Below are 16,917 nucleotides of genomic sequence, written 5' to 3'. Positions count from 1 at the left end.
CCTCAGCCGCCTCAGCCCCCCGCCTCAGACTCTTCAGTCCCGCTCCTCAGCTGCCTCAGCCCCGCGCCTCCAGCTCCTTCTGCTTCGTCCCCTCAGCGCCTCAGCTCTCACCGCGCCCTTGGTCCGCACCAGCCCAGCCGGCCCGGAGGTTTCCTCTCCTCCCTCAGCATCCCCAACAGCCCCTTCATTTCACACCATCTTCTCCAGATGGTTTCTGGTCTGGAGCACGCTAATCCCAGCGCTCTCCTTTCTCTCACCCCTTGTCCCCGCAGTTACGGCTTGTTATTGTCCTGCAAGCGGGGTTCGACACCCGGTGTGCAATAAGCCAATCTTACACACAGAGCCAAGATCTTTATTTATTTTATGTTTGCGCAAAGATGGGTGCTGGGTGATAATTCCACAAAGCTAGCGCGCCACACCAAAGAACTACAATGTATTTATTCTGTTACATGATTCGTAAAAACCCGCCTAAATTTACGTTCATTGGTTGGGTTGACAGTCACCGTCTCATCTACTATCGGTTAGTTATATTTAAATTAGCCTCGCTTGCTATGTAAATTAGCAAGCATGCTCCTTGCAGGTGTGTGGGGGCAAGTCTTTCCAGTCTTGAATTGAGCCGGTGGTCGGGATCTCCCCCTGCTGCCTTCACCTTTCATACCTTTACCCGGTTCAGGCTGCTTTGGCAGTCATCCGGCCTTCGGCGCCTTTGGGAGCAGGATCTTTCCTTTTTATCAGTCTTTAGTTCCTCCTTCAAGGATATAGTCCTTAGCAAAGCACGTATTGTTTAGACGAAGTAACCAGGCCTACATGGTGAAACTATTGAGTAAGGGTCCTCCTTAGAGGACAATGCATCATATTTAACCCTAAATTGAGCAGAATCACCACCGTCAGGCCGTAACTCAAACACAGGACTCCATTATGCCTTAAATCTGTCAAAGACAGGGCAGTGCAATGGGGACGGGAGCTCCCGGACAGCTTGTCCATGCGAAGTCTCATGGATGCTGTCACCGGCCAACTGACAAGATCAATACCAATAAAGTTACAAGTTTGACCTAAATAAGGTGTGGTTCTTAAGAACCACCTTGGCTGAAAGATTGCATGACAGTGCAGTTATTTATTCTGAAATGTATAGACTTCACTGAACTGGCTGCATAAGGGAATTGAGAAATCATCTACCAGACGCTGATCTTCTAAGTACTCACAGAAGACATGAGATGCCTACCGGCAATACTTCTCAGCACAGCTTGGGCTGTATTGTAATTGTTTCTTAATCTTTGCTCATAAATCATAGGGATATTAAAGCAAAGCAGGTAGTGCTACTTATTAGTAAGTTTGCCAGAGACTGGCCTTTTTTTTTCTCCAAATCTGAAGATTTATGTTCTCACTAGCTATTATAAATTTAATGTATTTGGACTAGAATTTTCCAAATCAGTCAGAAACCAGGCTATTTTCTTTGGTAGTTGTAGGCAAAATCACCTAATCATTTGAAAGACTAAGATGGTTGTTGTGCAACATTAAAATATTCCATTAACCTTTTTCTTTTTTATTAGAAGCTCAGGTGCCCTCATGATTGATCCAACACATTTTAATGTAGCCAAGATACTTGGCTGTATGTGGGGGACCTGACTCCTGCTATCCTCAAGAGAAGTCAGCTACTTGGAGTAACGTTCTCAAACTTCGTTGGTTTTCCCATTAAGCATATGATCAGGAGCGACCTACATTTTTCAAATCATATATCTCCAAAGACTTGTGGCAGATAGTTCAGGACAGTTTCAGGAGAAGCAGTCTAATTATACAATGTGCCAGAATGTTTGCAGATTCCAGGGCTTAGACTGAAAGCCCTTTTGGATAAGGATTGTTTCTTACTTTATGTTGTCCAGCATCTACTAAGATCCCAATTTGATTCAAAGCTTCTAGTTATTATAGGTAACTATAGTAACTTCCATTACTATAAGTAATGAATTAGTAACAAACTCCCTTTGGTCAATTAGAAAAAAATCATAATGAATATTCAGTAATCAACAACAATACTGAATAACTAGGGATGCAAGTCCACATACTACTTGCTCTTTGTTCAAAAAAGAATGACCCATAACCTAAAACCTTACATTTACTGATGCAGCCTAATGGTGATGCTGAGCCTATAGGAAATAAACAAAAGATTTCCCTGAACTAAAGGAAAAATAGTTCAAAAAGTCTGAGACTTGTGAAATACTTTGAGACTAATGAAAAACTACCAGAAAAGATATTACTACAGATAGGTTCTTGTTAATATTGCTCTTAAAGAAAACAATTTGACTGCAGTGCTAAAAACCTTTTGTAATTTTATACTGCAAAGATGTGATTGTGCCCATGATTAACTTTAGGCAAACAATTAGTTTACAATCTAACTTAAGTCCTGTAGTTCTAATACTTATACTTGTTGTTGTGCAAAAATAAATAAATATATATATTTTACAGTGGCTCTTAAAAATAATCATATCCTTAGACTTGTTTCCATACTTCTGGCATCTGGTGAGGTTACTATGGCCCTCACTCCTTCATGAAAATAAATAAGTTTTCCAGTCCCTCACTGGTCATGCGTTGGCCAATTTCTCAGGGTATAAGTATAGAGTAAAAACAAGAAATGGATTAATTTCTAAACAAGAAAACTGTACTGAAAATGCAGGCCATTATTCAGGGAAATACTACAAAACTATTATTTAAGTATTTCAGGAATGTTCTTTAATGTGAACAGAGATGGCCTCAAGAAATGTACTATGGAAACAAATCTCTTTAGACACATAAATGACTGAAATTTTAAAACACAACTCTCAAGTAAATAGTCTAAATCTCTCTGTCTCTTCTGTAATGTATGCACATACCTTTTTTTTTTTCATTTGTATTCTCTGTTTCCTTAAGAGAAATAAAATCAAATGTAAAAGGCTTGAGCATTACAGGCAATATTTGTGCCAGACAGAATTTGGTTGCCTAAAAATGCCAAGATGATAACTGTACATGTTTCACTGTCTGAGAAATGGCTCTATTGCAGTAGTGAAATTCACATCAATCTAAACTCATTTCCCATCAGTCCAAAGAAAGATCATTTATTTAAGGATCTTTGGCATAATAGGACAGTAAGAGGTCTGTACCGTAACTGCAATGTGAACTTGAATATTTAATCTTATCAATCCTTGTCATACCACATTATTAATACATTCATTAGCAATGATTTTCACAAAGGACATGGCTCTGTTGAGGTTTTGATACTTTTCCAGATGAAGCAGATTGTTTTTAGAGGTCACAAGGTGTTTTTACAGTGACCCACTTACCAGTTTTGATGTCTAAATCAAAAACTTTAGTAAAACAAACCCGAAAAGCTCTAGCACCAATACCTAGAAGAACTAGAAGATAAGAAAACATAATGGAAAAGAAAAACATCAGCAATAAGGACAGTAAAGCTTATAACATGTTTATTTTCTAAGCAAGCTAGTTCTTTGTTTTCTGTTGAGTTTAACCAACTTAAAGTTCAGTTTGAATAAAGTTCTGAATCAGTCAGTGGAACTGTAAGCCAGAGTACAGTAGCACTGTAAAGCTAACACAATGCCTTTGGTGACCCAACAGTATTAAAATTAATTGTATTACTTCAAAGTACTTTTGATTGCAGATAGAATTGTACAATGGTGGTACTTGAGCTACAAAGAGTAATTAAACTTTGAAGAAAATTTTAAGCAATATCTTTGTCAAGACAAAGTGGGTGTAGACAAATGTTCATATTTGCTGTATTCCCTCTTTCATTTGAAATGGAATGAACAAAATTTTTACTAAAATATGTTAAGTAGTCTGTATTAAAACAAACAAAAAATTCACTTTACTGACTTCATAGAGATGTAGCCTTACTGAGTTTTTCTGTCTGCTTTTTTTGTGGAAGGACTTGTAGTCACTACATTACGGACCTTAACTGACCACTGAGCAATTGCATACTTGGAGTATCTTTGTCTTAGTCTTGTATTTTGTTCTCAGATAAATTGAAAAAATAAAAAGAACTGAAATTTTACAGAGCTTAAAAGAACCTTTAGTGAGATAGAGAAATGCCTGTCTCAGTCTGATTTATATGCTTCATTAAATTATAATCAATGGATAATCATCTTACTGTGTAGAAGTGTGCATTGTATTTTTTCCAGCTCATGTAATTTATGCTATGAATAAGTAAAGAAACAAGCCAGTTAGCTTGAAAAGTAGATGCTATATACTATACAGGTGATGGTTTACATACTGTTCTTCCAAGCCCAGCACTGCACAGCATGCTGGAATCGTTTGTTACTTCTACTCTGGGAAGTAACTTTATATATTATTACATAGCGTTGATTTAAACTGCTGTTCTTCATTTAAAATGTCATTTTAAAAAGTAAGCACAAGTCAACTCAGGAATCCGAAATGTCTAGGAATGCTTTTGGCTGCAGCTCATTTGAAAAGGCGCATTTGCTTAATGAAGGGGCAGTACTTGGAGGCGTAAATGGGAGGTTCCAACCACTTCATATATCTGACTGAGGGAAGTCCAATAGGTGGATTTGTGGGGATTTTCTGCTAAGTGAAAGAAATTTCAATATCCTTCTGCTTGGGGGTTTTGGGGTGTTTGTTTTGGGTTTGGGTGTGGGTTTTTTTGGTGAAACATGAATATTTCGTAGCTTGGACAATTTTCAAATTGGTCAATTTCCAAGTGTTTCAAATTGTTTCAGGCAAAGATGATCTTCTAACATCCTTCTGGGGGAGGAGTTGGTTACATTTTCTGGATTAATTTAATGTACCTACTATAAAACTTCTAGTACAATTAAATAAAAATTTCTTTTAAAATTACTATTCCAACTCTTTAAATACATATTTTGGAATAATGTGGAGAATTTAAATTGTAGAAAACGTCATGAAATTCAACAAGGACAAATGCAAACTCCTGCATCTGGAAAGGAATAACCTCTTGCAATGAAAACTGTTGGGGTCCACCTGCCTGGGGAGCAGCTCTGCGGAAAAGGACCTGGGCATCTTGGTAGACAGGGATCTTGCCCTGGCAGCAAAGGCGGCCAGTAGCATGGTAGACAGTATGAACAGGAGCACAGGACCTGCTGATCGTGGAGTCATCGTCCTCCTTCACTCAGCATTCGTTAGACCACATCTACAATACTGCATCCAGTTTTAGGGACCCCAGGACAAAAAAACACCCTGATCAACTGGGGCAAGGTCAGCACTCGTGGAACACCAGGATGGTCAGGGGTGGCCAAGGGAAGAGGGAGGACTTGTTCAGCCTGCAAAACTTATGACTTCAGGGGACCTAACAGCAACTTTCCTGTACTTATAAGGGGGCTACCAAGAAGATGGAGGCAGGCTTTTCACAGTGGTGTGTGGTGGAAGGGCAAGGGACAACATGCATAAATGGAAACAAGAGGTTCTGGGTGAGTATAAGCAAACGCTTTTCAACCATGAGGACAGTCAAGCAGTGCCCATCCTTGGAGGGCTTTATGACCAGACTGGATAAGGCCCCAGGTGACTTGATCTGACTTCATGGCTGACCCTGCAGGAGGTTGGATTAGATTGCCTCCTGAGATTCTTTCCAACTTGAATTATTCTGAATCAATGATTCAAAAATATAACAAATCATATAAAACTGAAAAATCAGATCATACCAAAAGTATAACCTCTTTGAAACTTCCTTTACACAATCGTATTAAAAATTTCAATCAGTTCTAAGCTCTTTGAGTCAGATAAATATAAACCAGCCTTAGCAAACAGTTCTTTGACACAAACTGTTTAGTTAATAATGGGTCACAAGTCACAGAGGTTCATATGGGAAACTGTGTTCGTTGATATATTCCCTAAGAAATTAATGTAATTTCTTATTTCCGACTAATCTCATTGACTCATTAATTAGTCCATTACCATCAGGTTAATGAACAGAGTGAAAAAAGCTATGCAATCCAGAGCTGGAATTTCAGAGGTGCAGCAGAGAAAGAAAATCAAAGACAGAAAAATGACAAAACAGTCCCTTAACTAGAAACATTTTCTCATGAATATGACAATAGAAAATCGAATAACTGATAAGTAACAGATGCCTGAAAGCTGTGTTTTTCCCTTGAATTACATCCAGTGTTCTTGCTACCATTGGAAGAAGAGATGCAGTCATTTGATGGGAGTAGGAAAGCTTTGCATTTATATGCTGGTCCACAGAAAATCAAATCTGATTCTCTCTTCCAAAAGACTATGACACCCATTCCTTTTATCCACAGCACTTACTATTAAAGCACATTCTTCATTTCCTTTCATTGCAAGCAGGTGATAAACATCATTCTCATTACATTTTAGTGAAGATAGTGGAAAAGTCCGAAGGGAAGTTAATTAGAGGTATCATCATAGTAGAGAAATAGGAAAAGTTGAAAAAGCATGATGAGCCTTTTCAATTTCAGCAATGAAATCTTAGGCAGGACAAACTTTCTTATAACTCCCAAATCCATTGCTGATCAGACAATGCAATAAAATACCTTCTCATTAGAATTAAAAGCATCAAATAATGGCAGCAGTACTGAACCCAATAATATAGGCCTTGAGGAAAACTTAGCATTTAAGCATGTAAAAACCCAATATTCTTTTGATGTCTTGGTATACTGCTAGCTGAAACTACTTCTAAGCTCACTTGCACATGGTATCAAACCAGGGACAAACACAGAGTGTTTACTTTCTTTCACAACTCACTGAGCAGGAGAGCAAAGATAAATGCCAAATGAAGAGGAAAATGGTAAACATGCAACTAGTGATTTATTTTAGTTCTGTTTGAACTGATTAATGCAAGCAATAATTATCTAGAGCTGGAACTTCGGACTTAGCAAGCATGTGGCATATGACCACATACATGGGTTTCTATTCATAATTCCTTCGTGCTGGAATATTAGTGCTGGCACACAGGTACTATATAAGTCAGTGATATAATTAGTAAGCAGAAAAATGCCAAGTTCAAGGCAATGTTTGCCTGCTCCCTGCATGCTTCCACATGTTATCTTGATGCAAGAAAAGAGGCAGGGAGGAGTGAAGAGGAATGCTATGGTTAACAAACATGTCCTTTTTAACTCATCAGTTTAGTCATTCATTTTCCCACATCCCATTGATGATGTCTGAGAATTATTATATATGGGGGAAGCTCAAGATGACCATCCAAATCTTAGCTGGGCAAACTTTTCTGTAGTTCTTAAATATTGCTGCTTAAGTAGAAGGTTAAAAAATAAATTCTTCACATGTCAGAGACAGGTGTCTTTAATCAAGTATATTCCTACTTTGGACTCACTCCAAATCAAAGTACCAGAAGGAGAAGCAGCAGCAGAACAGAGAACAATGGACAAAGTGTCACCAGACTGCTTTCCAGGTTGGCATCAAGAATGAGGAATCAGGACCGACAGCTTCAGAAATAGCTTCTTTGACTCCTAACAGTCTGCAAACCCCAAGTTTAGGTGGGGGTTCAGGTTTTCTCTTACATGATTATCATTAGCCACCGACACACTTTCATTTTGACATACCTCATATCTGGTGTATGCAACCCAAACAAGGGTGTGGACCATGTTGATAAGAGTTTGACTTACCAAATTTAGGTTTATCTTCAAACCTTCATATTCTCTCAATGCATTAATATCCTTACTTCTCACAATAAACCAGCACAAGGTACCTATGGTGTTCAAATTTTTTTCTCACATATGTGATGGGGCAAGTGCCTGTAAACTTCAAAAACAGCCACGCCAACCAGCTCAGGCAAGCTGCAGTTACTGCCCACCCACTGATAAGCAGTGACTGTTGTTTGCAAACTTTGGCTCCCTATGAGTCCTGCATTGTCAGCACACAGCCAACTATCCACATCTTCACTGGGCACATCCCAGAGGAGAGGGGCAGGAGCACAAACTGTAAGCACGTGCTGCAGAACTGCTCAGATGCCAGCATGGGCTGCCTGGCTCTCCCACCGCTGGACAGCCGCTGCCACAAAGCTGCTACGCCAGACCCTTCCTGGGCGTGACGGCAGACTAATTATGGGCTGAAGTTAGCAAAGGGATTTTGTCAGCAGAGTGCAGTAAGTTAAATAGCATTTTCTGTGGGATGTATGTAATCCAAGAGGTGTAATGATACAGGCCCATCCTGAAGAATATCCAGCTATTAGACAAACGAGTGAGTGATGAGCTGTGAGTTCAGGAACACCTGCTTTACAAGTTGTACTCTGCCTTTCTGCATTAGTGGACTCAGGTAATGCTGCAAGACTCTGAATTGCATTGGTAATGATACTGTCACTGCTCAGCTTACAAAACATGCAACATTCCTAGTGTTTTCCATATTTTCACGCTTTACATACTATTATCTCAAGATTCCAATAACTGACCTTGATAGGGCACTTGCTAAGAAGGTGTATGTACTGGAAGACAAAATGTTTCTTAATTCATTTATTAGTTTTTAATTGTGCCTTCATTCTTCAGAGCAGGCAAACAGGAATCGTCCATGCAATGGTTCCAGCACAGGCAGGGAGCAAAGCCCCTTAGAACAGCTCATCTCCATCCTTCAGAAAAATCCCAGCAGTAACCGACTTGCAGATCTCCACTTCTGCGCTAACATTTCGCTGTTTGGTGAGGCTGTGATTAAAGAAACAATCCTCTTTTTTCCTGTATTTGTAGGTTTCTCCATTGTTCAAAGCCATTGATGAACCAGAGGTTTTGGGGTGTCTTTTTGTCTTTCCTTGTTCATGCTAATCAGAAAAAAATGAACAGCACTCTTTCGAGCTATACACTCTGATCAGAAAGAAATACAGATTGAAAAAGAGTGAAATATATTGTCAAGCAAATAACTGGTCTGCTGCCTACCACGCACAGTTCCAATTGCATTGCTCCAGGCATTGCTCCCAGCACCATTTTTGACAAGCAAAGCCCCTTCTTCACAGGCATTGTGTCAAAGAGCTTCCTTAGTCTTTCTGCCTTCCATCCTTCACCAGCAAGTGCATGAACATACACAGAACCAACAAGTTAAGAAGATGAATGCAACTGTTCCAACACCTTGACCAGAAGACTTCCAGGCCAACAGGGTTTGGAAATGGGACCTAAATCTACAGTTGGCTGTTGCCTGTGTTGGAAAGTGGGTGAGAAAAGCAAACAACAAATGACTTACTGAAACAACCCTGCTTTCTGTGAGCTGAAAACATGCAAACTTTTCCCAAACAGTGTGTTCCTCCACATCCACTGATCTTAATTAAATCTGGTACATTTTACAGCTCAGCATGATGAAGTGACACTGAGTTTAGCTGTGAAAAAAACCCAAGAGTTGTAAGATCTGTTTGACAATCACTATCTGAGAATGTTTCTCCTTTCAGTTGTCCAGCTGAACAGAAACAGCCAGTACTAGCTAATGTTTAGGATTCTTACTTGCCTAAACAGCATTTACCAAATGGAAATCATCTGGAAAATGTGGAAGTGTGCCTTCTTTGTACCCTTTTTCTTCTGCATGAGAATTTAGGAAATGTCCCCAGAAAAACAACAGGAACAATCACCAAACAATGACTGATTTAAAAAAAATCAGGAATTTAGAGCAACTAATTCTTACATGGACGTGTTATAAAAGCCAAGTAATAAAGGACATTTTATTCCAAAAAAGCACTCCATTGTTTACCCCTCAGAGAAGATAATAGAGTTGTGACTTGTCACACAAATTCATAGTGTGGGTTAATAGAGAGGAAATGAGCTATTGGGCTTTTTATTTCTGCTTTTGTACCTTTCCAGCTCTCCTAATTGATGTCTGCAGTATTTATTTAGAAAACCAAGAATAAATACATTTTTATAAGATTAAATTAACTCTGATTTTTTTTCTAGCTATGTATCTGCTGGATAATATACTACACCTTTGAAAACCTTGTATTTGCCATTAAGCTAAATAACTTCCTGCTGCTATCCAGCTGTTACCATAGTGCCCACCACAGGCATTTTCTTTAATGTAGTTGGAACAAAACATTCAAATTGCTTCTTTATCCAGGCAGGAAGCGCAGTAGGTGACTTAAGACTGCAGTATGACATATCGTGCCTTTGTAGTCATCATCATTTTTCCTTTTTTTCAAAATTTTATTTTATCCCAATATTTAGAAAGGTAAATATCAACTTCTAGAAATAACAGAAGGAAACAAAAAGCCGTCCTAGCTTTTAACAAGGGTCTCTGATTCATTTATAGGAACCTTAGGATGCCCATGACACTTTTTCTAGCACACAAAAGCCTCATGAAAAGATGGAGAATAAGATATAAAGGCTGTTTTATAGAACTAAAATATAGATCTTACTTTTTAACCTAGGGATTCCTCACAATTCAGCTAATACCAGGTAGCACTAAGAAAGATGTCCACCACATAAGCAAGGATAAGACAAAATTATATATGATTTTATAGCCTAGGAGTGAAGACTACTCTGTGTCAATAATATATTAATCTGAAGAGGAATTGGTACATACTTATTTTCAAAACATTTTGCTTTGCCTGTATTAATAAAATGTACAAGTGTCTTATGTTTTAGAGGTTATCTATCATGCATCTTTATTAAGTAGAGATTATTTTATATAAATCCTATCACAAAATGCTTTCTATAGTGCTATATATTGTGAAATCAGGCTATTCTCAGAGTAGACATGAGTTGCAGCAAGGAAAATTCCAGTCTGACTTAAGGAAAAAATGCTTCAGTGCTCAAACACCGGGACTGTGAAATCACCTCCTTGAAAGTATTCACAACTCTGTGAGATAAGGTGCTGAGCAAGCTGACTAAACTTTTTAGGCCCTGCTTCAAGCAGAGCTTTGGAGCAGGTGGCCACCAAAATTCCCTTCCTGCCTAAAAGTATTCTATGATTCTGTGACTATAAAAGCCATAAAAAATGTAAATGGCTGATACAAATACATATATTTTATATATAATGGCTAATAGGAAATGTGTAATAGCTAAACTATCTGCAAAAGAATTTCTAAAATATATCTAAAACACATTTTAGTCAAGTGTTAAATAACTTCATTTAGGTCCTTTATAAAGATCTATATCTGTTTTTTTCCCCCTCATATCTATCTTAAACTTTGTTGGTAAAGTTAATGGAAAAATGGCAAGCAAATCGAGTCTAGAACAAATATATCTCTAAACCCCATGTGTATTTCATTTGTAGTTATACTTTTATATATGCTTTTCATTCCTTTTTTGTTATGCTGTAGTTCTAAATGTGAAATTGGAAATATATAGTCCTTCATTTGATGATAATTTCTGAGAAGAGACTTCATTTCATGTGGACTTATAAGAAAACTGTTTCTCTACCTATGCTAATTTAGTATTCTTAATTATTTTTATTAAAAACCTGAAAAGAATAACTCGGAACAGAGAATTGCAATGTGTTGAAAAGTGTAAATAATTCTGAACTACAAATCAATATATTTACATATGAAAAAAATGTAATATATCAGGACATGACTTTGCAAACCTTTATAGAAGTGGAAAAGTTTACTTATGTCTAGTCTGTGCAAGTCTTGGCAGGTAAATTACTCACCAGCAAAAATGTTCATAAGAATAGGCTCTAAATGGATTGTAAATAACTTACAAAGTATCTACCACACAAAAAATTGCAGCATATCAGCGCCCACAGCAAATGCATTTCATTTACTGTAAAAGTTGTACCATTCACCACAATTTCACTATACCATTTAGTTATTATAAATGAAATGTATAGACAATATAGAAAATGTAGTAATGCTGACTTGGTAAAATTGTTTGACAACAACTGACTGCACTTTAATCCCAGGCCTAATTATTCTATAAGTATTTAAGTATTTAATAAGCTATTTAATTAATAGCCCAACCCTTACAATAACCAAATACTCTTTTACTGAATCACTGTTGAATGGCGGATCTACAACACTTACAGGTTTTCTAAAATTCCTTTCAGTGACATTCACTTTGTGAAGCTTTAGAAACCATGAAACCACTTAAAACTCTCACCCTTCAAAGGCTGTATCACACTTTAATGATATTTTCAGGGCGCACATTCTAAGATTCAGATATCCAAATATATTTCTAGGCTGAAGTTGCAGGCAAGTGCCTGTGAGATAAACGTACTGAAACCAGGTAGTTCTGAGAGACCCACTGAAAGCCATGGGAGCCAGGCATCTGTCCTGGTTTCAGCTGGGATAGAGTTAATTGTCTTTCTAGTAGCTGGTACAGTGCTATGTTTTTGAGTTAGGTATGAGAAGAATGTTGATAACACTGATGTTTTCAGTTGTTGCTAAGTAATGTTTAGTCTAAAGTCAAGGATTTTTCAGCTTCTGATGCCCAGCCAGCGAGAAAGCTGGAGGGGCACAAGAAGTTGGGAGGGGACACAGCCAGGACAGCTGACCCAAACTGGCCAACGGGGTATTCCATACCATGTGACGTCATGTCCAGTATATAAACTGGGGGGGAGTCGGGGTGGGGGGATCACCGCTTGGGGACTAACTGGGCATCAGTCGGCGGGTGGTGAGCAATTGCATTGTGCATCACTTGTATATTCCTATCCTTTCACTATTACTATTGTCATTTTATAGTGTTATCATTATCATTATTAGTTTCTTCTTTTCTGTTATATTAAACCGTTCTTATCTCAACCCACAAGTTTTACTTCTTTTCCCTATTCTCTCCCCCATCCCACTGGGTGGGGGGAAGTGAGTGAGCGGCTGCGTGGTGCTTGATTGCTGGCTGGGGTTAAACCACTACAGCATCTCACCTACTTTTGCAAAATCTTTTTATGGTCCCAACTGCATCTTGAACACCTTTGAAAATCTGCTTTCATGTCATTAATTATTATGGTTGCTAACTAAAATGTGAACGTTATAGAATACTACTTCTTTATTAGGGCTACATGGCACTCTACTGCTGTCACAGACCCAGACCACAGGCATTTGCTACAAAAATCTACACTCTGAAACAGTAAAAATTGGCGTTGCACTGTATTGGCACGGTATGAAGTCAACATTTTAAAAAAACGCATAAAGGATCTTTAAAAAGGGCTTCATAGCTCTGTCCAAGAGAGAAGGAAGACAGCATTTTTAGTGAAATTGCTCTCAATGATGGTCGAGGAATCTAAGCACTTGCAGAAGCAGTCAGTATTTTGCAAGAAGGTGCAACACTGAACATTTGTCTCTTTTCTACAGCTGAGTAACTTGTCCACTTTAAAACCAAATTCAATTATGTAAGTCCACATTTCAGTTTACAGTACTTTTAATTTGTCTCTGTTAGGTTGTTGCATTGCTGAATTACAAAATCCAAGTAAAAGAGAAGTTGGAGTTTTGCAATTTATAGTTATGACACTGCCATTGTGTTGTTTGCATTAGCATATAAAGATACAAATATCCCTGTGTTAAAATGAAAAGAAACATAAAGTTGCTATATTGACCTGAAATGACTTTTCCTACACTTAGAACTCATAAGCCTCTATATTGAAGTGATTGTCTTTTAGCAAGAAACATAGCAAACAAAAGTACATGCTTGTCATAGATCTGATAGCCATTATTTATTATTAGGCTATGCTCAGTTAGATTTTCAAATTGTTTCTGTCACATATATTTCTACACTGCATGTAATAGCTCCTTTTATCTTCAGCCTGTTCTGGCCTGTTACCAATATACTTCACAAAAGAAGTGGTTTAGTTTCCCTGAATAAACTTGGGATCTAACCCTTTGGTTAGATGCAATGACTTGATGGCTTTATTCTTCTGTATTTCTCCATGAGCGTCTTTTCATCCTCATCATGAAGGCAGAATTTCACTTTTACATTCAGACCTTGCATAGCTCTACACCTACATAAATCCTTGTTCCTAATACCTTTTGCTAGCTTCTTGTTTTCTGTTTATGAGTCTCTTGGGCTTATCTTCTAAAAACACCTATTGCATTCGCTTGTAATACCTTCTCATGTTATTCCTTAGGTTTGCAATTCTGTGCCTCTTACCGTTCACACTTCTGTTTTAAATGTATTTATTTAATGCAATTTTTAAAAATAACCCATCAGAAATACATTAGGCACTTTTAAACCGTAGTTATCTTTTAGCACACTGCATACTATATGCCTGAAACGTAGTTTGTGTCTAATTTAAAATCTAAGTACAGGAGGCAGAGAATCTGCCTCCGTCTTTATTACTTGTGTTACTGCAGAGTTTAGGGGCTTTAATGGGTCCCTGTGTAGTAGGTGTTGTACATACAGATCAAGAACAACAGCATTCTGTCTAGTATACAGCTTGCACAGGGACTGGCTGTGAATAATAATTAAAACAACACTATTCCCTCTCTCAGTCAGCAGTTATATGGATTTGCTGAAATTCTACAGACTTTCTGATCAGGGCTCTTTTCAAAGTAGAACAACACTTTCGCACAAAGTGCATGCAAGCTGTAAGTTTCTGCTAAATGTGGTGAATAAAGCATGCAGCAGAGAAACCAGAGCAGTGCAAGCACCGAAATTGGCACAAGTGAACTTAGGCCTCATCTTTTTTTTTTTTTTTATTATTTCAAATTCTCAGTTTTCTTCAGTTTCATCATATTTGTGAAATGATTTACACTTCAATAGAGGAGGAAGCATATACAAGACTGAGAAGGCAGATGAAATAAAGACTTCTTGACAGGCAAGAGGAATTTCTGGAAAGACTAAAAACATGTGCTGCCTGACCAAATGAAGTATTTCTTAACTCATATATCCTGATTAGCAACTGAAGGAAATGAAAAACAGCTTGGAGAGACTTACATGGGTGAATAGCATGCAATAAGATGGGCACATGTATTAGGGATGATAATCAGAAGATGACATCCATATAGTTGTTTGTCATAAGTGTTTATACCCGTAATCAAGAGGATGTACCATCCTCAGAAACATGAGGTTTCAAATATAGTACAATGTACCGGCGATACTCTGAATTTCTATTGGAGGCTGTAACAGAATAAATAACATGATATAATCAATTAATGTGTACTTCCAAGTTTAGGGTTCAATACTCTATCTTATTTCATAAAAAATCACCTCAATGAGATGTTACATTAGTGTGTGACCGTGTTCAAAATCTCCAAGAAAGATTAACACATAATTACAGAGAGTTTGGATTTTTCATAATAATTTTTACAGAAACCTTTTTTTTACAATTTTCATTAAAAGAATTTACTGAATTTACTAAATGTACTAACTTAATTAATTTAATAAATAACAATTTATTAAAATAATACTAACTTGTCAGGGCGTAATAAAACATGTTATAATTTTCAAAATATTACCTACATTGCAATTGAAGAAATAATTGGATAATTTATTGGTAAAAATGTTGTGACAAAAGATAAAGAAAATCTGCTTTTTATTTTGAAAGATAAAACCTCTTCATCTTGCAACATGGTTCACAAGGGATGCTGAGGTAGTTCATCATCCTGGAAAGGGGTCTCTGAATTTTGAATGACTAGGGTTGTATTTTTCACACTTCCAGATACTTAGAACAATGCGTGTGTGCACTCCCCACCCCGCCATGCACTGTTTTGCTCAATGCTTTCCAAATCTGCAGAACGTGAATAACAAAAAAAAACCCTTAAGGACTTTTTGAGGGCCACCTGAGCTTCAGGTGCATGATGTTCTGAAAATCATACCATCTTTATTTCTCTTAAATTCCTTTCTTTAAGGTCTAGTTTGGTGTGTTAGCTCTCTGTTGGTCAGTCTAACATTGGCTCTGCTGCTTGCGGGGTGGTTGCTCACACATCCGTAGGGGACTATGTGCTACTTACACGCTGCCTTGCTTTGGGTCACTGTGAATTAGAGGAGGAAGTTGCTTCCATGGGAAGGAACCATCCAAAAAGAGTTTATGTGCTTCAGCTTTGCTTTATTAGAGGGGTAGTGGATCGACAGAGGACATGCGCGTGCTGTCTGCTTGTGCTCCCTGTTGACTCTCGCCCTTAGATGGAGTCTCTTCAGCCACGGAGCTACACGCAGGTGACAGGTTTGCAGTCTTCTGACAGGTTTGCAGTTTTTTGGGGAACAGCGATGCAAAGCAGCACGCGGTTTTGGGAAAGAGCAGAGCTTTATTCCCATTACGGAATCTGCTTTTTTTTTTTTAAGGAAAAAAACTTTGCTGCCTTCAATTGGTAATGCTGGAATCTGAATGGCGAGCTCAAGATTTGAAAAGTAACAGTGTGGTTTTTAACCGTTCTTAACTGCCAACGTTCTCGTAACGGATTGAAATCCAATTCACGGCTATGTAATTCATGAAGGATGCTTCATGCCACACACGCGACACCCTCAAGCTACCTCTGTTTCCTGAAGGATCTTTTCGTGTTTGTAAAAACCCTCGCTCGCAGTATTTTTACGGATCTGGCGAAGCGAGCTACCTGACGAGATCACACGCGTCCCTGCGCTCCATCTCCCCCTACAAATCACCAGGAGGTTCCCCCAACCCACAGGAATTTTAACCGCGGGCTGAGCTCACCCGGGGCGGGTGGTGCGTGTGTGTGAGATGTCCTCTGGGTCCAGGAGAGGGCCTGGAGGGAGCCGGGGCCGCTGAGGGACTCGGCGCGGCCGCTGAAGGACTCGGCGGAGCCGCCGCCGCGGTACTTGAGGGCGGCGACCGTTGAGCGCGCGGCCGGGCTGAGGGGGGCTAAAGCGCAGGCGCGATGTCAGGCCGCGCGCCGTCTCCCAGGGTACGGCGCGTCCGCGTCCCGTCGTTCCTCGCGGGCCGTTGCGTCCCCTCTGACCCGGGCTCGTTGCTCCACCATCCGGGCTCTCGGCGCCACACGGGGAAGATGGCGGCGCTGCTCCCTGCCGAGTGGATAAAGAACTGGGAGAAAGGGGGCAAGAACGAGTTGTGAGTGCGGGGTCTTGCCGCGGGAAGGCGGTGGGGCGCCGCAGGCCGCCGGTGTGCGGGAGGGAA

At 39.0% G+C, this 16,917-nt stretch overlaps 1 protein-coding gene across 2 annotated transcripts in view; it reads left to right on the top strand.

Annotated features, from left to right (window-relative positions):
• The first annotated feature begins 16,687 nt into the window (after positions 1-16,687).
• THOC2 (THO complex 2) overlaps positions 16,688-16,917 on the top strand; it is a 55,982-nt gene continuing 55,752 nt past the window's right edge. For both annotated transcript variants that reach the window (XM_010568974.1, XM_010568973.1), the window contains exon 1: positions 16,688-16,851. In XM_010568974.1, coding sequence (XP_010567276.1) covers positions 16,790-16,851 — 62 coding nt within the window. In that variant the 5' untranslated portion in view covers positions 16,688-16,789. The remainder of the gene's footprint in view (positions 16,852-16,917) is intronic.

Source organism: Haliaeetus leucocephalus, unplaced genomic scaffold (assembly GCF_000737465.1).
Source record: "Haliaeetus leucocephalus isolate CR32 unplaced genomic scaffold, Haliaeetus_leucocephalus-4.0 Scaffold262, whole genome shotgun sequence".
In the NCBI taxonomy this organism is placed as follows: domain Eukaryota; kingdom Metazoa; phylum Chordata; class Aves; order Accipitriformes; family Accipitridae; genus Haliaeetus; species Haliaeetus leucocephalus.
Note: the sequence above shows the minus strand (reverse complement) of the source record. Positions and strands in the feature narration are given on the sequence as shown.